The following is a 23,595-nucleotide window of genomic DNA, read 5'->3' on the forward strand; positions in this document are numbered from 1 at the left end:
AGACTTCCCAGAGGAGTGGCCGTCCCTCCCCCAGTTATGAAGCCCAGTGGGACTCCAAGCCCAACAGCCTGATACCTGAGTTTGGAAAACTGGGTGGAAGACTGTTCTGCTCACACCTATGTTCCATTCTATCCATTGGACACTATCAGAATGTGAAATTAAGGCAAGCCCACTACAGTGTCCCCAGTGGACATTGCTGGAAGCTACACTTCCCATAGAGCAGTGATTCACAATTTGGGATGCATGTAGAGTCACTTGGGAAATTTTTTTAAGCTGAAATGCATGTAGTTGTCTGCAGCCAGACAGTAAGAACTGAGGAAGGTGGTTGCTGACACCAGTATTCTTTGAAGCTTTCCTGGTGATTCCAAGCACAACCAAGGTTGAACACCACTGCCATAGAGAGACTCTTGGTTCTGGATTGACAGAATTCCCATGTTGCTGATATTAGATCTTTAGTCTGTACTGTAGCCGCTTTCCAGAAATATGGTGGCAGCTTCTACTTGTGGCTCGTTCTAAAGAGCTGATTTCCACATGGTCCTTGCATAAGCTGTTATGTGCTTTTGAGATTTGGTGCCTCCACAGGAGGCTTAGAATCTCAAAAGTCACCTCCTGGACAGATGGATGCCTGAAGTCTCACCAAGAAGGAACCTGGGAGGATGTGAGGGGGAGGAAAGCCTGTCACAGCCCTTGAAAAAACAAAGTCTTCTGCGATGTCTGATTTAAGGCTTGCCACACACCCTGATTGCATGCTACAGTGACCTGCGTGGGCCATGTTTTGTGCTGGGCTATACTCTACAGGTTTGGCAGGAAGACCATCCACTTCATAACCATGGCTGTGCAGACTGGCTTCAGCTTCCTGCAGATTTTTTCCATTAACTGGGAGATGTTCACCATATTATTTGTCATCGTCGGCATGGGCCAGATCTCCAACTATGTGGTGGCCTTCATACTAGGTAAGGATGGCTTCTGACCTGCAGGGCTCCTCCTTCCACCCCTCTGAGAGGCCTGGGAAGAGGAGGCCACTGAAGAGGTTACAGTGAGTGCTTTTACTCAGCATAGAAGGAAGCACCTCAACTCATGGGCTGTGTTTCCAAATGTGATAAGCTCCAGATGTATATGTGCTGGGGAGGGGACTATAGCTACAGGTTCTTTGATCTGTCACAGGCAGGGCAGGCACTCACAGGGAGCCAGCTCTGTGTTGAGTCCTGAAATATGACACTAAATAAGAGCTGGAGCTGGGAGGAACCAGCTGAGACACATTGAAGGAGCACAGGGCTTGGGAGAAACACAGAGGAGGGGATCTTAAGGGAGCAACAGCCTAGGGATGTCTTCGATCTGAGCTATGAAAGCTTGGGGCTTCTGCCTGGGACAAGGCTAAAGGGCAGCTGGGCATGGCCCATGGAAGGACTTAGAATAGTTGGTGTGGCCAGTACACAGGTGGAGGAGACATGTGCCAGACAGGAGTCCAGCACCAGTCTGCCATCATTGGGCAGATCTAGTCTCACCCTGAGTCAGAGTCCACAACCAGAGCCTAACAGCTGTGCACACGATGACCCTCACTGATGAAAGCAGTCCTGTATCCTAGCAGCAGCCTTCTTCTGGAATATCAGGCTGCACGAAGGGGCCTCACAAGCTAAAGGCCATGAAGAGGCCCCCAGGCCCTTCACCAACTTTCCCTCAGAAGCAGTGGGTGAGCTCCAGACAGGTTGATGAGAGTCATCCACAGGAGTGAGAGGCCCCAGCATGCTCTCTGAGCCTACATGCTCCCTCTGAGTTGGAGAGAGAAGGAGATATAGGGGAACTTCTGGGACAACAGGCACCAATTCTCATAATCTCCAGTGTGATCAAATGTCCTTCCTGGCTGTCCCACATTGTCCCTATTGTCACAGTGTAATTACTAAGAGTGGCCCTTTAATGTAAGTCTAATGATTCTTCTTGTCTCAAAAATCTGAATCTAGTAAGATGATTCTGATCACTTTTAAGAGTCTGGATGACTCATTGGCTTTCAGGATGCTGTGTTCTCTAAGTTGAGGATGCGTACACCCTCTGTCAGGTTGCCAAGATGGAATTGTTCAAATTCCACTCCTTTAATCATTTGTGAAGAGCTCCTCACCACAGGCCCAGCCATAGTGTCATAAGAGGGGAGGAAGGAGGGCCATGCTGAAGCCACACGGCCCCAGCAGAAGCGGGGCTCTCTCCTCCCTGAAGGGGGAAAAAGGGGAGCAAGAATTTCCAAAGGAGATTGTTACGTAGAGGCCCCAGAGAGCCTCCAGCCAGTGGTGCTGGAAACTGGAGATTGGAGGAATTTAGGACAGAAGTTGCAATCTCCTAATGCCTGATGGCCCCAAGGACACAGGGGTCTTGGGCACAGCAAAATCTATTGTTTTCATGATATAAATTCTGCATATTCCATCTTCCTTGTAGTGATGCCCCTATACCTGGAAAGCCCAGTGGGTGGCTGTTTGGGCTAGAACAAACCAGAGACTAAACAGGCTTCCCCAAAACAGAGGGCTCTGCCTGACTTTAGGAGGACCTAAAGGATCCTCTGAAGTGGAAGGGGACAGAGTCACAGTGAAGCCAGAGAAGCCCTGTCATTGGGATCAGGAGCCTGGTGGCGTGTGTGCCATGCATGGTATCCCCTAGATTCTACTGAATGGCCAGCACTGAGACCAGCCTTTCCAGTGGCACAGGGTGTTTCTGGGGCCATAGAGCCTCCCCTGTGAGTGGATGAGGCCAGGAGAGCCCACGCCAGGCCTCCTGCAGGAAAGTCCCTGCCCAGCTGACCCTGATCCTGTAACCAACTTCCCTCCCTGCTCTCCATGCTTAGAAGAGTGAGAGGGCCAAGGGGAAAGTAAGATCTGTAAGATCAGTCCAAGCCTAGATGTACAAACCAGCAATCAGCAGATGGGAAGCTGGGTGCAGCAGGCTCCTATCAGCCTGGGTCTGGGGCTATTGTAGGGTGCTCTGGGAGCCTCCCTGGCTGTAGGTTTACTCCACTGTGCTCTGTGGGAAACTGCTGAGTTTTGTGTCCTGGTATGAGACACTTTGTTCTCAGGCCTGAACATTTAAAGAGTGTCACTGAAAATCAACCTTCCCCTGGAGCAACCAGACTCCCTCATCAGCAGCACCTGGGGTGGGGCGGGGTCAGGGGACCGTGCGAGGGCACGGGGGGCAGGCTTCCCACAGCACAGCAGCGCTCTCTGGTGTTCCAAGGCTGAAATAGTCGAGTTCCGGGTTTTATTTAACTAAAAGAAACCAGAGTTTGGGGTCTGGGCTGAGTTCTGTATGGATCTTCACTTTTACCCTCTGGCTCCAGGGAAGGGTTGGCAAGACTCTGTGATGATAATCTCGCATTTTAGGAGTCTTCATGTTAATTCAGGATGCTGAATTACTCCCACTTCCAAAGTGGTGCAGAAACGGATCCTCTCCTTGCTCTGCTTTAAAACAATTGTAAAGCTTGCCAGAGTCATAGGAGACAAGAAAAGGGAAGGAAGGAACAGTTCCTTACTTAAAGGAACAGTGTGGACACACGTGGAAGTGAGGGAGCTGCCAGAATGATTCTTGTTCAGGAGGAAATGACTACTCAGGACCGAGGACACTGACCCCACCCACACTCCAGCTGCCCCTCACAATCTACTGTTTCCCAGCAATAACAACTTTAACCTGTCCACAGCCTCTGGGTAAAACTCCAGTGGCATCATCCTTTCTCATAACTAGCTGCTTGAAATTATTTTGCACACTTCACTGCCTCCTGTCTTCACTGATCCATTATTTCGGTATTTTTCCAGTACAACTAACATCAACCTCCTATGCAGTATTTGTTCCATGTTGAACTATTTACTATTTAACTATGTTTACTATTTACTGATGTTTAAATGTGTTCTTTCCTTTGATAAGTACATAACTGATGGCACCTCCCTTTATAACTTTGGCTACTGGAAAGCTCAGGCAAGATGGTAATTGCACTATATCAATCATGAAGCCTTTGTCAGCCACATAGTTTTTAAATTGAGATAGAACTTGCAAACCATAATATTACCTCTTTAAAAGAGTATAATTAAGTGGTTTCTAGTATATTTGCAAAGTTGTACAACCAAAAACTCTAACTCCAGAAAATTTTCATCACCCCTAAGAGGAACCCTTTTACCAGTCACTCCCCCTTCTCCTTTTTCCCAAGTCCCTGGCAGCCACTAATCTACTTTCTATCTGTGTGGATTTGTCTATTCCAGATATTTCAGATAAATGGAATCGTACAATATGTGGCTTTTGTGACTGACTACTTTCACTTAATGTTTTTAAGGTTGGTCCATGCTGTAGCATTAATCAATATTCCATTGTAGGAGATAACCACATTTTGTTCATCTCTTCATCTGTTGATAGACATCTAGGTTGTTTCCACTCTTTGGCTATTATGAAGAATGTTGTTATCAACACTTGAATACAAGGTTTTTTTGTGGATCTATGTTTTCGGTTCTCTTGGATATGTACCTTGCTGGGTCATATGGGAATTTTAAGTTTAACCATTTAAAGATCTGCCAGACTGTTTTCTAAGTGGAATTGCTGGGTCATATGGGAATTTTATGTTTAACCATTTAAGGAACTCCTAGAATGTTTTCCAAAATGATACATTGTGTGTTTTTGTTCTTTTCTCCAACACATAACTTTTTACCTTTCTTTGCTTTTTATTTTAATGTAGCCATTTAAAACTTTTATTCAGATTATAAGCTACCTCAAAACCCTCAAGGGAGGAGATGGTATATAAATACACTGAAAAGATGCAAAAATTTTCTGGCAGCCCTTGTTTGCCCTGCAATGTGTGAGGGCAGAACTGGGGGAGCCCAGGGAGGAGTAAGGACTCACTTCTGTGTGTCTGCAAGAGGCTCACATCTGGTCAGCAGAGATAGTCAATGTGTCAGGGGAGCTCAGATAACTTTTCTGGGTATATACAGAGATAAGAAAGATTACTTTTAACTCGAATGGTCTGTGAAGGTTTATATAGGGAAGAGAGGACGCCCTGAGCAGGGGAACACCTATCAATTTGAAAAGAATTCTGAGTATTTTCCAGGGAGCAAAGAGAGGTTCTGCTGTCTTCCACTGGGTCTCTTGATCAAAGGCTCTGTACTTTTCCATCATTCCCCTGACATCTGGCACATTTCAACAGTTTGACTGGGATAACAGAATTATTCCTAAGTACCTACCACATACCAGACACTCACCCAGGCCCTTTACCTACATTATCTTAGTCCTTACAATAATAGCTCCATGAAGTAGGACCTATCAAAGTCACACGGGCATCAATGCTCTCTGCATATACCTAATAGAGGGCACTCCCGTCCCAGGGGTCCCTGGGTCCTGCTCCACATCCTGGCAACTGCACCACATTCTGGTTTCTTGAGCAGGGGTTTGCAGGTCTCTGTTGGTCATTTATGGAAGGGCAGGTCCTGCCTCCATGTGGAAAGGACCCAGTGGTTCCTGGGCTGACTACCACAGAACGGCCCTGATCAACGTGGAAGTAAGCCTGGCCCTCTCTCAGTCACGCCCTCTTGGAGAGAGTGCTCAGATTCGAGTGGTGGTGACAGTCTGTGGGCAAACACTCCTGCAGGCCATGTCCCTCTGGCTTAGTTGTCGGAGTCTCACTCCTAAGTGACACTCAGAGGCCCAACCAGACCAAGACCAAGTGGGCTTTGCCCTAGGAGCAAAAACCTAGGCGGTAAAGGAGGCCAGGACAGGGATCCCCAGTCAGCGGAGCCAGAAGTCACCACTGTAACCCATCTCACTGCCAGCTAAGCACATGGAAAATCTGTGGTACCTGGAGGCCGTGAGAAGTCTGCAGGAATCAGGACTCCTCTGCCAGAGTCCCTCTGAGGGGGCTAGTTGGCTCAAAGACCAGCCCAGGCAGAGAAAATGCAAATCCTAACTTCTAAAAAGCAAGTATGGCCTCACCCATCTCCCACACATGTCTCCAATGGAGCCTCAGTTGAAGGACTGCTTGATAGGGCCAAGGCTTTGCCCCCAGGTGATTCTTTTCTGGACGGTATCCACAGGCCAAACAGATCAGGCTAAAATCCTGGCTGTGAATTTAGGCAATTAGCTTTAACTCTGTAAGTCTCAGCTGATGATGTGTAAGATAGAAGCAATATTAGTTCTTATGTAATTATTGTGAAGACTCAAAGAGATAATATACATAAACACTGAGCTTGGAACCTGGCTCAAAGGGCCTGCTCAAAAAAAAAAAAAATGCTAGCTATGAAGAAGATGATGATGATGATGGTGATGATGATCTTCAAGGAAAGGTGACTGTCTAGAAGTCAGAGTGTAAAGTTGTGCTAACAAGGGATTATTCAGGTTTGTGCCATTCGTATTGCTCCACAGAAGGGCAGAGGCAGGGTAGATTTATTTAATAATTCTTCTGTCCCTGTGAGTACTCTGCAAAGTTAGAACAGCTCTGTTCTGGCCTGAGATCCAAGCTTAGAGAGGGAGATTATCCGGAATCCAGTGGTGTAACTTCCCTCTCTTCTCTTATCAGGGGCATGGAAGTTTAAGGGAGCTCCTTGGCCTCGTGAGTCTACAAGATTTTCACTTGGTCCTGTGCACTTTCTCTTTTCCATAGTCACATCCTCTGCTGCTTCCCTTCTGAATCTCTGCTTAGGAATAAATCACCCCCTATTCATTCCCATATCATTCCCATATGGCATGGTGAGTCTTCCTATGAAGTGGTAGGAAGGTCATTAATGAGGTAAGAAAAGATCTGGAAATAACACTCATGATCCTCAAAGAAGTCTGGCCCTATCCCTGGAAGTAAATTTAGAGGCTGAGAAATGCCCTGTGTGATTAAGGCTACTCTCTGCAGTCTGGGATGCAAGGAGTACACAGTACTAGCCGTTTCTGTCAGTCCAGCTTTTAGAAACAGCAGTTCAAGAGGAAAACACTGAGGCACATCTTCAGTTATGCTGAATGAGAAAGAAGAGAGGTGGGGACAGGAACAGGTAGGCGGCGAGAAAGAGACACCAGCCAAAGTAGTGATTTTACTGCTGCTCTGGAATTAGCCCTTAATTCCTTAGCCTGTGCTCAGGGCATATAAACACAATTGAGAAAATTTCTGTTGAAAGCCAAGCCTGAATGACCTTTGAATGGTCTGTTTTGTATTTTCTGGGCTATTTCTCTATAGTGATGGGCAGATCTCAAAAGATGGAGCCATTGCAATTGGCCAAATCTCCACCCCAGGGCAGAGGACCAAGAGTAAACTCTGGAAAGGGCCTGGAGCTCTGTGACAACAAAAGGAGCTTGTTCTTGGACTCCCTGTCTCAAACCAAGTGCCCCAAGGGGCAGGCAATGTCTCTGGAAGAACTGGAGCTAAACCACCCACTGTGGCGCTGAGCAGAGCAGGAGCCTTTCCCAAAACAGGGCGGGACACCGAACAGTCTTGGGCCTTTGTGGTGGTGTGGGAAAGCTCTGTGAGCCCCAAAGTGTGTGGCCAGCTCTAGGGCTGCCGCCGGCCTGGCCAGTAGAGCAGGTCTTTCTTGTCTTCCCTTGGTCTGCATGGGCTGTGTCCGCCTGGGGTTGATCCCTGGGCACAGTGTGGCTGCAGCAGAATTCAGCCCTAGGTGCCAGGGACCTGATCCCTGCTCCTCCAGAGCCAGCTGGCTCCCCTTTATTGTTTCCCAGGGCTGAAGATGGCTAAGTGTGTCCTAACCCGACTCACTAACTGAACGCTCCATTGTTTCCCAAGAGACTGGAGTCTGCTTACTTACAGTGGAGAATTGTGGGAAGGGCTGAATGCACCACCACGCATGCAGCCCTTGGAAGAGCCGCCACATCTCCTGGGACACCCTTTCTGTTACTTACCTCGGCGCTCTTACTTTGGAAATATGACATTCTCTGAAGAGATTACCTCCTGGGGCTGGGCATGATGTTTCTATGACATGAGGTGGCCTTAAAAAAATAAAATCTATGGCTCGTTTAAAATCTCACAAAACTCATGCTTCTCTAAGGTGATAAGTCTTGGGTCATTTCCCACCTTCCTCCACCCTGACTGCTCCTGCTCTGCAGAGGCCATGAAACAAACACCTTTTCCCTTTCCTACGTGGCTGTGTTTTGAACTCTGCCTGCCAGGTAATGATGTGAAAAGCAAATATTAAAATGAGTTAAAATGCTAATACTCCTCCCTTGTTTTGAACAGGAGCAGAAATTCTTGGCAAGTCAGTTCGTATTATATTCTCTACGTTAGGAGTGTGCACATTTTTTGCAGTTGGCTACATGCTGCTGCCACTGTTTGCTTACTTCATCAGAGACTGGCGGATGCTGCTGCTGGTGCTGACTGTGCCGGGGGTGCTGTGTGTCCCACTGTGGTGGTGAGTGAGGCTCCATCCCAGACAGCCCCCTGCTGCGGGCCAGCAGCCTGGAGCCTAGAGCCTGGTGCCAATCCTAGCATGGGTTTGCTGATCTCACTGCAGCGAGCTGCGACAGCCTCGAAGCCCAGAGACCATTTGCCTCGTTGTGGTGGGGGGAGCCCGCGTGCTGGGGTGTGATTCTCCACTGTCCCACAAAGCTTGGTTCTCAGGAAACCCAGTCCCCACTCAGGCTCTCCCCATTCTTGTCTGTTACTGCTGGTTGTTGTTTGTGGAAATGATACTGTGGGCTTGGTTGTTTTTAATTCTGCCCCCGCCCTGCTCTTTTGACACTTTTCTCTCTCTAGCAAACCTCTTTCTCCTAATGGTTTCAACTAATGTAGCTTCTTCAAGCATCCCTATCATGTGATGATTAGCATCTAAGACGTGCCTGTTTATCTGCTTTGTCTTGAAGGGGGAGAGAATTGCTTTTGTTTAATGAGTTGTTGGAGAAATGTTTTCTTCTCTCCCCCTACAACCCTCCAGCCCAATTTTGACACAGCAGTGTAGGAATAACATAGTGTTGAGATACTGGCCCCATTTTCACCCAGTGTGATTAAGTGGGAAATTTCAAGTGAGAGAAAAGATTAAGAATAATGGAATAAAGTCCTTAGCCATACCCTCTTTTTGGGGGGGATTCCCCATTTCTTTGATTTTTTTTTCATATTTAAGCAAGAGGAAAGGGGATTATTTTTCCATTGGTGGGTCTGGCACTCTCTCTCTCTCTCTCTCATTAATTAGTCTTGGTTTGGTCTCATGATATCAAAGTCAAATCTCCCAGCAGTGACTGTTTTTTGCTGAACTGCTTCATCTCTACCTGCTTACACACAATGGTCATTTTTTGGAACTCATTAGCCCTCGTGGTTGCCCCGTCGTGTGGTCACACTGCCTTAGGAGATTTCCCAGCAGGGCCTTCATCTTGCTGCAACTGTCAGGCAGCCGTAGAGGCTGACAGGTAGTACTTCCTGGCCTTGTTGGATCACGTGTCTCAAGTTAGACCACTCTGAACCACTGTCCTTTGGGTGCCTCTAAGACTGCTGTGGTTTAACCAATGCAGATTCTTGGCATGGGTGTGCATGGGGGAGAGAGAGAACTTTTCTCTTACTTCCCTAGAATTTGAGAGGTAGTGTGTTAGGGGGTAGATACTATTTTGAGTTCCTGACCCAGTCTGCGAGCAGGGCAGTTTTCTGGAATGAGAGTCATCACCATCATCATCATCACCATCATCACACCCTCCGTCTCTCCACAACCCCCTTGCTAACTGAATTTATTGTAAAAGATGTTGGTGACCATAGGGTCTCTCAAGACACAAGACAAGATTATTCAAAGGTTACTTTCTGCCTCTTCAGATGAATGCTTTTAATAATCTGTGTTCCCTGGCTCTAGCTGTCATTTTGGCATAAGAGATAAGTACTTTAAAAATGTTATAATCAACCTTATTAGTATATGATTCTATCAGAGAGAGAGAGAGTACAAAAAGAAAAGGGCCCTCATTGGCCATAAGAGACTAATAGGGGTTTTAATTTCTGGGACTTGGATCTTTGCCTCAGAACCAAACATCACTGCAAGGAACAGCTCTGCTAGGCCAGCCCCTTGAGTTTCTAGCAGAGAAGGTCCATCCCACAAGGAGCTGCCTAACTCTTGCCCTGAGGAGTGTTCTCCCTTCTGTTGCCCACGGGCTGGTTCATGAGTGCTCCTGGCTGTGGGCACTCTGTACCAGGGACAGGACTGCCCCAGACAGAAGGCAGCCCGGGGCCAGGACAAATAAGCTGGGTGCTTGCCCTGAAAGTTTAACAACTGTCTTATCATTTTCCTATAAAAACAAAATAGCTTTCTTTTGAATGTCTTGTCCTTGATGGTGGTACTTTCTGAAGCAATGCTTATCCGTCTGGGTGGGCTGGGATGATGTGGGAAGTGCTTTGGACTACTGTGATCCCTGCTGCCTACTCGATATGTGATGTGAATTCTCCAGCAATACCCTTCCCCTGTTCAATCTGGATTAAATCTATGAAGAGGCTAGAGTGTACAACCTCATTTGGCTCTCCACTAACTTGAAATGATCAGCTAGACTTGATTCTTCATGCACCAAAAAACCATGGCAGTTCGAAAGTAGAGACGGCAGCAACCCTGAGTACAGTGGGCAGGAACCTACACAGAGCTACTGTAGGTAGTCTGGGGATTTTTTATGTCCCACATTCCCTTAAAAGGCTTGGCAATAAGTGGCTAGGTATGAATGGAGTATGTGCGTAATGGGTGGGGAAGGAGCCCACAGGTGCAACATGGGAAAAGCTCTACAATATCTAGCTGACTAAGTATTAGGAACCTGAGGCCAGTGATGGCCCTGAGAGCCCCTAGTAAGAAAGGTAGGATATTTCTAAGAACAACCTGGTTGGGAAAAGTTATCTCTCAGAAGCAGAAGTGCCCATTGCAGTATATGGTGGTTGTGGGGTAAAACTGCTAATTCTGCACTAATACAGTCACCACTAGCCACAGGCAGCCATTTAATTAAAATTAATTAAAAGTAAATAAATTAAAATTAGTTTCTTCAGTCCGACTAGTCACACCAGCTCAATAGTCACACGTGTAGTGGCTGCTCTGTTGGACAGCTCAGATACAGAACACCACAGAAAGTTCTTTTGGATGGCACAGCTCTAATTACTGAAGGTCAGTAACCTCCCATCATTACAGTTGCTACAGGGACCAACTAAGGGTACAATCTGAAAAATGCAAACCGGATTCATTTTTCAACTCATATGCTAGTAGTAGGCTGGGAATGGAAGCTGGGGGTTGGCCATTCTGTATGTTGTGTTTTGCTCTGAGGTAATCCCTACTGAGGCCTTGGAGGGGCCCGTTAATTACAGGAGGTCTGGGTATCTGCTACATATAACTTGTTTTCTAGGATAACTAAGTACTGACAAATAGCTAAGGAAAGCAAGAGCAACAAGACCGGACAGAAGGATGGCTAAGCAATTCTGAGAAATAAAAACGAGGAAAGAATAGGAAAATTAAATAAAGCATGATGAAAATAAATAGAAAAAATAGAAAAATTAGGAAAGAAGTCAACTGTGTTTGAGCATCACTTAAAATGTGGATAGATTGTATAATAAAAAATTATGTTTCTAGACATTAAAAAAAAAATAAGACAACATTGTCTGTCTCCCCAAAACTGGTCTGGGTGCTCACTGAGCTGGGAATCTGTTGAAAGCCCTGGGGACAGCCTGCAGGAGGATGTCAGTATGCTCACCTCCTCCTCTGACTACCGGAAAAGCCTGAGGAACACAGATGCCCTCTCTTACCCAATAAACTTGTGAGCATCACCAACTGGGGCAGCAGGGATGCTCCCAGGGATAGACACACTGAAAAGACCCTAGGCTGTGTTTCTCTTAAGCCACACTGGCTATGATGTTTTGAACGGCATACTCCAGCTGCCCTGGCTTAAACATGCCCACAGTTAGTGTTACCCCTTAAAGTCTGGTCCGGGCCTCAAGCACAACTGATGATTGGTCCTATGATTTGATCAGAAATTTGAAACTTGAAGGTACTTTTATTTGTTCCTACAATCAATGGAGCTCACATGAGGCTTCCCTCCTGATGTTCTTTAAAAAGACAAACTAGCATTTTACAAAATAAAAATTACTCGGGGGCAACTTACAATTAATAACATCAAACCTTGCTACTGTGAAAAATTATAAACCATTATAAGTGAATTTTAGGTTTATTCCTGAATCTCCCCGGTGGCTGATATCCCAGAGAAGATTTAAAGAAGCTGAAGATACCATCCAAAAAGCTGCAAAAGTGAACAACGTAGCTGCCCCAGTCATGGTTTTTGATCCTGTGGAGGTAAGCCTTTGCAGATGTTTCCTCTTGAAATCATCTATGCATTCTTGATCATGGACTTTAATTTGACTCTATGTTTTGGGTGCCCACTATGTACCAGGCATTGTTCAAGGCCTTAGAGACACAATAATGATGAAGTTCTGAGATAAAACCTACCTCAAAGGGCTGTGGGCCAAGTAAGTGCAATAATATATGTAAACTGCTTAGCACAGAACAAGTGTTGATTAAATACTAGTTACTTTCCCTTTTGCAAGCTTATCTTCAACTTTTTGTTGGGGTCTTGCTCCATACCATTGATGCAGATACATACAGCTGTTTTTCAAATGTCCAGTTTAAGTGGGAAAAATGTGTTTGAGGGGTATTCCACCCACGGGTTCCCCACTGTCCCCTGAATCTTACCAAAGCCTGCTGAGGAAGTTGCGCATGTCTTTAGTCTTGCTGTGTCATGTTGACGCCTGAGAGCTCCGGCTGGAGGATTCACCCCTGCAGGCAGGAGGCCACGAGAAAACAGCTGGTATCCTATGGAAGCAGATGCACTTCCTGACAGTCAATGAGGACTCACAGTGTCCTCAGCCATGCCCCGTGCCAACTCCTAGAGAAAACAAGAAAAATTAGACATAGTTTCTGTGCTTAAGGAGCAGAGAATGTAACTGAGCGTCAAGAGGATTCGATGGAAGATAAAGGATGACATGAGGGAGGAAGTACCCAGTGAGTGGACACTGTGATCCAGCAGAGAAAGCGAGCAGAGTGACTCAGGGCTGAAGAGTCCAAACCAGGGAGGACACACAGATGGATGGAGAGGGTGGGGCAGGGCACTCTTGGCTAGGAGAAGGGTGGGGGGCTGCTCAGGAAACCCCATCAAGACCATACGCTTCTTAGTCTGCTTGCTTTCCCCATGCTCACATCTGTGCTCCAGGCCACCCCAGAAAGCAGGACTCTGTGAAGGGAGGCGGGCATGCCAGTGCCTTACCCTGAGGGCTTCCTCCATCCCTGGTCTTTGTGGCCTTTGACAGGAGCAGATACCTTAGTGATGACCGGAGGATTAATTACAGTGGCCATGAACCCAAGCTCTCAAAGGGCTGCCAGGGCAAATATATCTTAATGCTTTGCTCTTCAGATCAAGAATTCCATTCCCAGCCTTTGTCAGTTTGACTAGATACAAAAATAACATTGGGAGTATCTAACACTTGTGCATCTCAGAGCTGTCCTGGGTGTTTGTTGATATTTAGTGGATATGTGGTCTGACTCCTGTTCGGAGGAACTTATAGCCTAGTATTAAAGATCAGACCTACATGGATGAAAGCAAGAATAAAACATAGAAGAGATATATAATTACGGACAAGTAAAAATAAAGGCCAGTGTGAAAATTCGCTTGTGACAGCACGCCTGGTTTCTTCCTGCCGCAAGGCACATTGAGTGTCAACTAGATGAGCCTGTGAAGGGAAAGGGAGCTTGTGCTTTTCCGAGGTCTCTCTGGTGCCAAAGTGTGTGCTCTTAAAAGCTGTGTTTTCTTATCTCACGTAAGGGGCAGTGGCATTAATTTGAACAGGAAAACATATAGAGTAGTATCAGCTTGGAAGGAGATGTTAAGCTTCTCTGGCTTCTCTTCTGAAGCACCTTCAGCCTGGTCCAAAGGCATTTTAGTGGCTCTGTACAGGCCAGAGACAAACAAGCAGTGGATACAAGAATGTTCTTGTTCTCAGGTTTCCAAACCTGGATGCTTATCACAGTTATCCTTTTAAAAATCCAGATTCCCAGGCCAGGCTCCAGGAAAGATTCAGATGAAGCAGGCCCATAGTGGGACCTGGCAATCTGCATTTTTCACAAGTCCTGTGGAAGCATCAAGCATTAGCATGATCCTGTCTGTGCCTGGCACCACCCCCAGAGCTCTCCAGGAGGACTGCTAGTTCCCAGTAGTTTCATAGGAGCTTTGCTTTGTTGTGATAACAGGGTTATGCTTCGGGGGCATGCTCTAGAGCTGTATACTCCAAGTGGTGCAAAAGCCAAAAGGTCATATGGCTGTAAGCTGCATGAGGAAGTGTCTGATTTTTCCTGGAAAGAAGGATGCTAATATCTGGGGAGCACCTGCTATAATGAGGTCTGGCAGTCTTACTTCCTTCTTAGTAGAAATTCCTTCCTCAGCCTCTTACTGCACACACATCATAGGGCCACAGAGAGATTTTATCCTGGGAGATTCCCCACCTCAGAGCCTTGTAACTTTTTAGTTTCAATTGTTTTTATTGAAGTATAGTTGATTTATAATGGTCTGTTACTTTCAGGTGTACAGGAAAGTGATTCAGTTGTGTGTATATATATGTATATAATATATATATATTAGATTATTTTCCATTATAGGTTATTACAGTATATTGAATATAGTTCCCTGTGCTATACAGTAAATCCTTGCTGCATATTTATTTTATGTATAGTAGTTTGTATCTGGTAATCCCATACTCCCAATTTTCCCCTTCCCCCTCCCTTTCCCCTTTGGTAACCTTAAGTTTGTTTCCTATGTCTGTGAGTCTGTTTCTGTTTTGTATATAGATTCATTTGATTAAATAGATTTAGTTTTTTGATTTTACATGTAAATATATAGCTGATTTTCTTTAATTCAAGGGATGATCAGGGCAAGGCCTAGGTCTTCCTGAGATGAAATTAAAATTTTAAAATTCTAAGTTATTTGGGAAGGCCTCAATTTAATTCATGGAACTGGTTACTGAAAAAAAAAGTCACAAGGGACAATATTTAAGTCTACAATACTGTGACCCACAGGGAAAGGGTTCCCCATCCCCCCAAGGTTCCTGGGATTAAGATTTATGAGGTCCCTGGTGCCTGAAGCCAAGATGCTAATTCAGCTCCTGTTTCCTGAAGCTGTACTGGCAACTGATGAGTAAGGCTGGAATAACTTGAATCCCCAGTGCCTGGATTGGAGTTTTGACAAGCTTTTAATACTTGCTAATAGCCATCTACCAAGTGATTTTAAGGCATAGAAATACTGAATTGACTTTGTAGACTAGATTTAATAATGTATCTGCCAAGAAATGAGGAAGAAGGAAAAAAGAACATGCCTACCCCATGATGGCAGCACTAAAAAGAGTAGGTCCAGACTGCAGCTTGTCTATTTTTAGGGCCATCCTGTTCTGCAATTAGAAGAAGTCAATGACAGAGTTTATGCCTCTGAATTAAGCAAGTGTGTCCTAGGCATATGGCTTTCCTCAAAATAGACCGCCTTAGTTCTTACATGTCAGCATATATCATTGATGGAAATGTATCTCAAGTAGTGGCACTACTGAGCCAGTAATAAACTAGTCACTAGTTTTATCTAGGCTACTCTCATTACCTAATGTGAAAATCACTAAGATTCCTAGAGCAATGAAAGCTTCAGTTTTTAAAAATTGTTTTAGATTAGCTCTTGTGCTACCCAACCTAGTAGAGTATGTATAAAAAGATCCAACAGTGTTCCTGAAAACATTTTTCAGAAGCCTTCTGCTTTTCAGTCATGTTAATAATAAGCAAATTTCTGCATAGTATGGTTTTTCTTCTACAGAGAAGCTTTTACATGGAAGTTAACTATAAAGACAGGATATGGAAATATGCACTCTGTGATACTTTGAAGCATTATGGGGCTTTCTCTTTTTTTCCCTAAAATGAGTTTTACTAAATCAGTTGGAATTTACTGTAAGTGGATCCCACAGGATTACCTATGCTTCTTCTTCTCCTTCTCTTCCTCCTCCTTCTCCCCCTTCTTCTTCTTCTTCTTCTTCTTCTTCTTCTTCTTCTTCTTCTTCTTCTTCTTCTTCTTCTTCTTCTTCTTCTTCTTCTTCTTCTTCTTGGTAAGAATGAAATACAGATTTTATGTTCACTGACGTGACCAACCCTCCTTCTTCAAATAATAGCTCTGCAGGAATGAGAATGTACAAACTCTTCAGGAAATATTGAAACTTGAAATTAACTAGACTAGGAGAGGTATTGTTGAATATTGGCATATCTAGACTAGAGCTGTCCAATAGAACTTTCTGCACTGATGAAAATGTTCTATATCTGTATTGTCCGTCATAGTAACTATTAGCCACATGTGGCTACTAAGCAATTGAAGTATGGCTAGTGCCACATTGAGGAATGGAACTTACAATTTTATTTAATTTTAATTTATCTACTTTTAAATAGCCATTTGTGGCTAGTGTCTGCTTGTAAGGCAGGAGGATCTAGACAATTTCTTGATCATCATGAAACTGTAAAGTAATTCAAGCCATTCTTTTGTCATTTTTGTCTTTTTTCTTTTGACTTTCAGGATGCTAACCTCAGTAGGTTACTTTGTTCTGTCTCTCAACACTCCTAATTTACATGGCGATGCCTACCTGAACTGTTTCTTCTCTGCCTTGATTGAAGTTCCAGCTTACATTACAGCCTGGCTGCTACTTCGAACCCTGCCCAGGTGTTATGTCATAGCTGGAGTACTGCTTTTTGCAGGAGGTGTGCTTCTCTTAATTCAATTGGTACCTGCAGGTAAGAAATTATCCAATATTAACAGCTTACCAGAAAAAATCCACACCTTCACTGGGCTAATTATTAGTCACTGCTCCCTGTTTATGTAGCCTTTACATCATAAACAACTCATTAGTCAATTAAACAAGTGATAGTAAACTGTGATTTCCTGTGTTCAAATTACTCCCCTCAAACATAAAAGTTAGCCTTGGAGAATCAGAAATTACCACCTGAAGAGGAAGAGTAATGCTCCCGGTAATTGCCCTTGTAGAAACCTCTTTCATCGAGTCACAGTCCTGATTCCCAATTTCTTGGTACTTTCAGACCTTCTCTCTGAGTTGGTAGTACATGTCAATTCCAGTATAAATTTGTTGGTTTTTATGGTCTGTAATCTTTAAGTAGTTAGAAAGCACATGAAAAGATACATACTTCTCATTTTCGCTATGTCTAGTTTTTTCATGTTGTTAAAATGTTAAGTCAACTGATTATTGATATATAGTATTATGCATAGAAATACGTATTTCTTAATAACAATAAACAAGATAAAAAGGATTGGTCCTTCTCTTCGAATATTAAACTTAACTATATTAACATGCTAACAGCTTACTATGAAACTGTTGCAATAAATAAAAGTGGACAAAGGTCATTGAATGCATAAATGATTCAGAAGAACAAAGTTCAAAGCAACCCCTCACACTCCGTCTTTGTCCATGTCCAATTAGTAAGACATTGAAGATAAAATGTAATTTGGGGGAACATCTTTATGTTATAAAACATTCCTGTATTAGCAAAAAGGACAATACCAGCAACTGAATTAGGAAAACATTGCTTCTAAAAGCATCTCTGTTTACATTGGGTCTCTTTTCCAGATTACAACTTCTTGTCCATTGGTCTGGCCATGTTAGGATAATTCGGGATCACTTCTGCCTTCTCCATGCTGTATGTCTTCACTGCAGAGCTCTACCCAACCCTGGTCAGGAACATGGCTGTGGGGATCACGTCCATGGCCTCCAGAGTGGGCAGCATCATTGCTCCCTACTTTGTTTACCTTGGTGAGATGCATCTTATCAGTCTGTTCTTTTTTAAAAATATAAAAGTAATAGATTTCCCTTGTGAAAAATACAAACAGCATAGAAAGTACTGGAAAAAGTACAAGTTACCTCTTTTCTCTCAGTTCCCCAAATCACAGCCCTAGAAGAAACTAATATTAATAATTTGGTGAGTGGCCCTTCAGATGTTTTTTTCTCCATACGTATATATGTATATGTATGTTTTTAAACACACAAAAAATTATATTATAAATATTCTTTCACAATTTTTTAAAAAAATTAACAGTGTATCAGGATATCTTTCCATATTGGTATATATAGCTCTTTTACCTTTTTTTTTAGTTAGTACATAGACTTTAAATGTATGTATGTATATAAATAATTTATTTAAGTAGGCCCATGAATGGACAGTTGGCCATTTTCAGGTTTGTTATTACAGATAACACTGCAATAAACAATTCCCTATGCCCTCATACCCTTTGTACATTTGGATCCATGAATTGCTGGAGCAATTTAAAAATTTCGTAGATATTGCAAAATTGACCTCTAGATATTGTACCAATTAACAATCTAACTATAAAATATATAAAAGTGCCTGTTTCTCCACATCCTCAGCAACATTGAGGATTATCCAGTTGTTTAATCATTGATAATCTGCTATGTGAAAAATGGTATCATTGTTGCTTTCATTTCCTTTTCTTCAGTTATGAATGAGACTGAGAGTTTTTTCATGTATTTATTGACATTCTATTTATTTTTAAGAGATCTGACTGCTCATGTCTTTCGCCCATCTTTCTAATGGTTTATTCAACTTTTTATTTTTGATTTGTGGGAGCTCTTTGTAATTGAAAAATATTAGCCCTTTGTATATATATTGTAAATATTTTTCCTAGTTTATCATCTACATTTTGACTTTATGACATTTTTTGCAGTGCAGGAAGTTTTAGTTTTTATATAATCAAATTTATCAATCTGGAATAACACTACAGAATGGCTTTAGTAGGGTGTTCATTGGATATAGGCTCTGGCACGTCAAGCCTAATCCCCATCAGGAACTCTACTGGTGAGAGATGTAGACACAGCTCCTTATTCTTCCTAGTCATCCATAGGTTACCTACTGGCTCAAACACACACATACACACACACATCCTCAGAGACATATACGAATTCTCAGAAAAAGTACACTCTAAATCCTTATAGAGAAAGAGAAGCATTTTCCACACAGCTGCCCCGAACAATACCTGAGAAAGTACATTATTATATATTTTGGTGTCATTTCCCCTTTGTTCTTCCCTGTACTTTCAAAGCATGGTCATGTGGCCTAATGGTGGACCACTGGTACATAAGAAATGGAGGAGTCTGAGCAAAACCTTTCTGTTCCACAACAGCTACTCCTGTTAGTGACACAGAGACCTTAGAGAAGCTTCAAGATGAACATTTTTGTCAAATAAAATTCTTGGGTGTGTTGCCCCTGTGTAATCTCTGTAGGCAGAAGGGAAGCAAGATGAAGATCTATTATTTCCTGTCTAAGTAACACCAGATAAAGGAGAGGTGGAGTGGTTCTTCCAATTTCATATAAAACCAAGATATACAAATGCTGCAAACAGAAACCACAGTGCCTGAAATTTTTTTATTTAAACTGGATTGAAAATATTACTTAGGTTTTTTAAAAGAGTCTCACAGCTCTGTGGACCTAGCTTACTGATTTGGTCAAAAGCAAATGTCCAACCAGTCATAACAGCCACTACCTGTCCCTGCAACATCCTAGTCAACCTCTTGCCCCTTGGTGTCCTCCCATCTCCCATCTCCAGTGACCTCCAATATCCAAGAGGACAACTTTGGTAGGCAGAAATTTCTATCAGCTGAACATCTATCACACATAATTAAGTAGAAGCTTAGAGAATACCAGCTGACATGAAAGACTGCATGATAATGCAAAAACCAGGTCGGTGAATGATTATGGAAACACGGGGGCAATGACGTTTGCCAAACAGAAACTGATGTTTTCCATGCTTTTTTTCTTCTGTAAATATTCAGATATTCAGATAAAATCTTAAATACTGTTTGCCACCTTTATAAAATGATTCTCAAGAGTATCTGAAGAATTCCTGTATCTAATTGATTTTGTCCCATGCCTTACAGGTGCTTACAACAGAGTTCTGCCCTACATCCTCATGGGAAGCCTGACTGTCCTGATTGGAATCATCGCCCTTTTTTTCCCTGAAAGTTTTGGAATGACTCTACCAGAGACCTTAGAGCAGATGCAGAAAGTGAAAGGGTAAGTGAAACTTTAAAAAATGATACCAAAATTCCTCAGAAAGAATAAACATGCAAGAATAGCTAGGAAGTTTCTGAAAAGGAAGAGTAATAAGAGGAGAGGAGCTCTAACAGTTAATAAAGCACATTAATCAATGTGATAATGTTATAGGAAAATAAATCACTGTAATAGAATAGAGTTCAGAATTAAACCAAAGAAAATATGAGAATTCAGTGTATGATGAAAAGTAGCAATTCAAAATCAGTGGAGAAAAGTTAGATTACTCAGTACAGGATGATAGAAAATTCAGCTAATTATTTTGGCTAAATAAAAATCTTGAATCCTACTTCAAAATATATCAAGATAAATTCCAGAAAGATTAAAAAATAAGACCTAAACTTGTAAAATCATAAATGTACCAGAAGAAAACATAAACATTTTCATATCCTTAGAGAAGGCCATTCTGAGCATGATATAAAAAGTAAAGAGCCATAAAGGAAAAGATTAATATATCTGATTATGCAATTTTAGAAACTGTTGGTGCAACAAAAATGAAACAGTCAATTAGGGCAAAGGTTGACAAACCAGGGGAACAATATTTGCAACACACACTATAGACATAGGGTTAATAAACTTAATATACAAGAAGCTCTTAGCAACGAGTGGAAAAAAGACAAACTGAGAACTCAGTAGGAAAACTAGCAAAGGTCATGAGCAAGCAGTTTTATAGAAAAGGAAATTTCAGTGGAAAACATATACATGAAAAAGAAATACTCATCCACCTTTTGGTCTGTGAGATTGTGCGAGGGTTTTTCCTCCTGACCTCAAGCAATTCTGACACCAACTGTGTGTCCTATAAGTTAATTCAGTTGTGACACTAACTACCCAAGTTAGCATCATAGGTTAAAGTCTCAATCCCATGAGACAGCCCTCTCTTCACACTCCAGCTGCAAGTAATGGGTCCCCAAGGTTATCCACACTTTTGACTGTCAGGGAGGCAGAAATTTATGCCCTACCACTCTTGCATTCTTATGGCTAGACTAATAATAAAATTGATACAAATCAGATTAACAGGAGAAAAAGAAATAAATTTTGATTAATGTTCATGGAAATTTCACAGAAATAGGACCTAAGAAGTGGCCAAAGAAGGTAGCTTTTACACCTTTTAAACAAACAATAAATTTGAGAGGGATTGACAGAACAAAGAAACTTAGGTTTGGGTGCTTAATTAGTAAGGAATTTAAGCAAAATTTGAGCTTGGGTAGTAAATTAATAAAGAAATAACAAAGTTTGTTTACACAGACATCTTGGTCCAGCCCTGAATTCCCTGTCTCTCTCTGGTAGTAAGTGTGAACCCCTACCTCCAGATGCAGGAAGTTCACCTTTCACATGACAGGAGAGATTTATTTCTTGCTTTCAGGGTTGCAGAGGAGGCCAGAGTTTCCTTTTTGCATTGGCTGCTTCACAAGCAACTTTAATAAAAATTAATCAATATGCCCTGTAGCATATTTGGGGGCAACCTGCCCTGAGCCCCAACGTGTCCATCTTGGGTACAAAGACCAGTGTCTCCACAACCCTTGTCTTCAAGTTCAGGAATTTGCTAGAATGACTCACAGAACTCAGGAAAACATTTTACTTACTGTTACCCATTTGTTATAAATACAAATGAACAGCCAGATGAAGAGGAGTACAGGGTGAGGTTCAGAAGGGTCCAGAGCACAGGAGCCTCTGTCCTGAGGAGTTGGGAAGCATCACCATCCTGGCACATGGATATGTTTGCCAATTCAGAAGCTCTCAGAACCCTAGTGTTTTGGGGGGTTTCTGGAAGTTTCATCACATAGGCATGATCAATTATTAATTCAGCTTCAGCCCTCTCCCCTCCCTGGAGGTTGGTGGGTGGGCTGAAAATTCCAGGCTTCTAGTCAAGGATTGGTCTTTCTGGAGACCAGCTTTCCTCGTGAAGCTATCTAGGGACAAGAGCTGCCTCATTAGAATAAGAGGCAAAGCGCTCCTATTACGCTTGTCACTCAGGACATCACAAGAGATTTATGAGCTCTGAGTCAGGAACTAGGGGGAAAAATCAAATATCTTTCTATGACATAGTAGACTGGCAAACGTTTAAAGATTAGTAGTATGGTAGAAGTTGAGATTCTAGAGTTAAACTGCCTGACCTCAAATTCCAAATCTACTGCATAAATTTGGGCACATTGCTTAATTTTCTTTAAACCTCAGTATTCCTATCTGTTGTGTGGGAATAGTTCATATTGCTTTTGTGAGGTTATACAAGATAAAGTGTTTTTAATGCCTGGCTTGATAAAAATAAGTCCATATGTGAATGGATTCTGACCCCAGACTGAATGTGGACAGCAAAAGGTGCCTACTTTTGATAAGTTGTTTCCTCTAATAAAATAACTACTTTAACATCAACTATAACTTGCCAAGAGCATCATGCTTGCCACTTTACTCTTTCCTCAGGGAAACTGTAACATCACAGAAGACTACTTCTAGGCTCATGAGGTTCTTATTAGAGTTAAAATAATTACCTGTTCATCGACTGGAGACCTGTTTTTCAGTGTCATTTTGGCATTTTGAGGAGGGAAGTCTTGAATATTTAATTTTCTTTAGCACTTATCTTATTTTCAGGTTCAGGTTTGGGAAAAAAACAAAAGATTCCATGGAGAAAGAAGAAAATCCCAAAGTTCTAGTAACTTCATTCTGATAAAAATTTCTACTCTATTTGGTGGGAGTGAAAAACAGATTCATAAGATTAAGAAGAAACTAGAGCCTTTCCTGATGAAATGGACTGATGATAAGAATTAACACTAAAATGGACCTTGCTGTTGAGTAATGCTTATCATATAACAAACTCTGGACCACTCTTCCAGATAAGCTCCTTATTTTATAAGCCAAACCATTTCTAGAGAGTCCTCCTTAGTAATTATAATTAATTCAATGAAATGGGTTTGTAAGATATTGTGAAAATGTGTTGATCAAAGACTGGTAAATCCGTATAAAGATTAACACTCACTTCCAAATACAAATACTATCCAAATAAAAAAAAATCATTGTGTTAACACAACTGTCAGGAGGCAACGTGTGTGTGTGTGTGTGTGTGTGTGTGTGTATAAGTGAACAAACACATTCACAGTCACAGCAGTTTTTGAAATGAACTCATATAGTGGTGTAACCAAATGATTAAATGCAATATTCCTACCCAGAAAATTTTATACACTCCTTTGAGAGGAATTGATGGCAGATATTAATAGCATTTTACAAGTGAAATGCAGCAGGAGATCAAGTAGCCTGGCTCGTATGACCTGTCGGCCTTTCAGAAGGGACCCAAGGCAGTTCCTAGCTACAATTTTGGTGGCTCACAGCCTATTGAATGGTACACAGTTGTTGTGCTCTTTGTGAGGACTTGACTAAGCCTTCTGTTCCCTAAGACTGGTTTAAGAGACATTTTATTGGTAAACAGAGAATCAGGAAAACTGCAAACCAGTTAGATTGATAGAGATGGCTTGGATGTCCCATAGCCAAGAGGGGTCAGCACCCAGGAAGAAGTCTATCTAAGCCAACAATC

General features: G+C 42.6%; 1 protein-coding gene across 1 annotated transcript in view; it reads left to right on the forward strand.

Moving 5' to 3' along the window:
• The window catches only part of SLC22A4 (solute carrier family 22 member 4), a 39,491-nt gene extending 16,232 nt beyond the window's left edge, over positions 1 to 23,259 (forward strand). The window contains 8 exon segments of the mRNA XM_032468634.1: positions 799 to 953; positions 8,180 to 8,351; positions 12,101 to 12,231; positions 12,840 to 12,870; positions 16,516 to 16,730; positions 17,579 to 17,761; positions 19,901 to 20,036; positions 22,659 to 23,259. Of these exon segments, the coding sequence (XP_032324525.1) occupies positions 799 to 953; positions 8,180 to 8,351; positions 12,101 to 12,231; positions 12,840 to 12,870; positions 16,516 to 16,730; positions 17,579 to 17,761; positions 19,901 to 20,036; positions 22,659 to 22,734 (1,099 nt within the window). The 3' untranslated portion in view covers positions 22,735 to 23,259.
• Positions 23,260 to 23,595: the final 336 nt, after the last annotated feature.

Source organism: Camelus ferus, chromosome 3 (assembly GCF_009834535.1).
Source record: "Camelus ferus isolate YT-003-E chromosome 3, BCGSAC_Cfer_1.0, whole genome shotgun sequence".
Taxonomy (NCBI): domain Eukaryota; kingdom Metazoa; phylum Chordata; class Mammalia; order Artiodactyla; family Camelidae; genus Camelus; species Camelus ferus.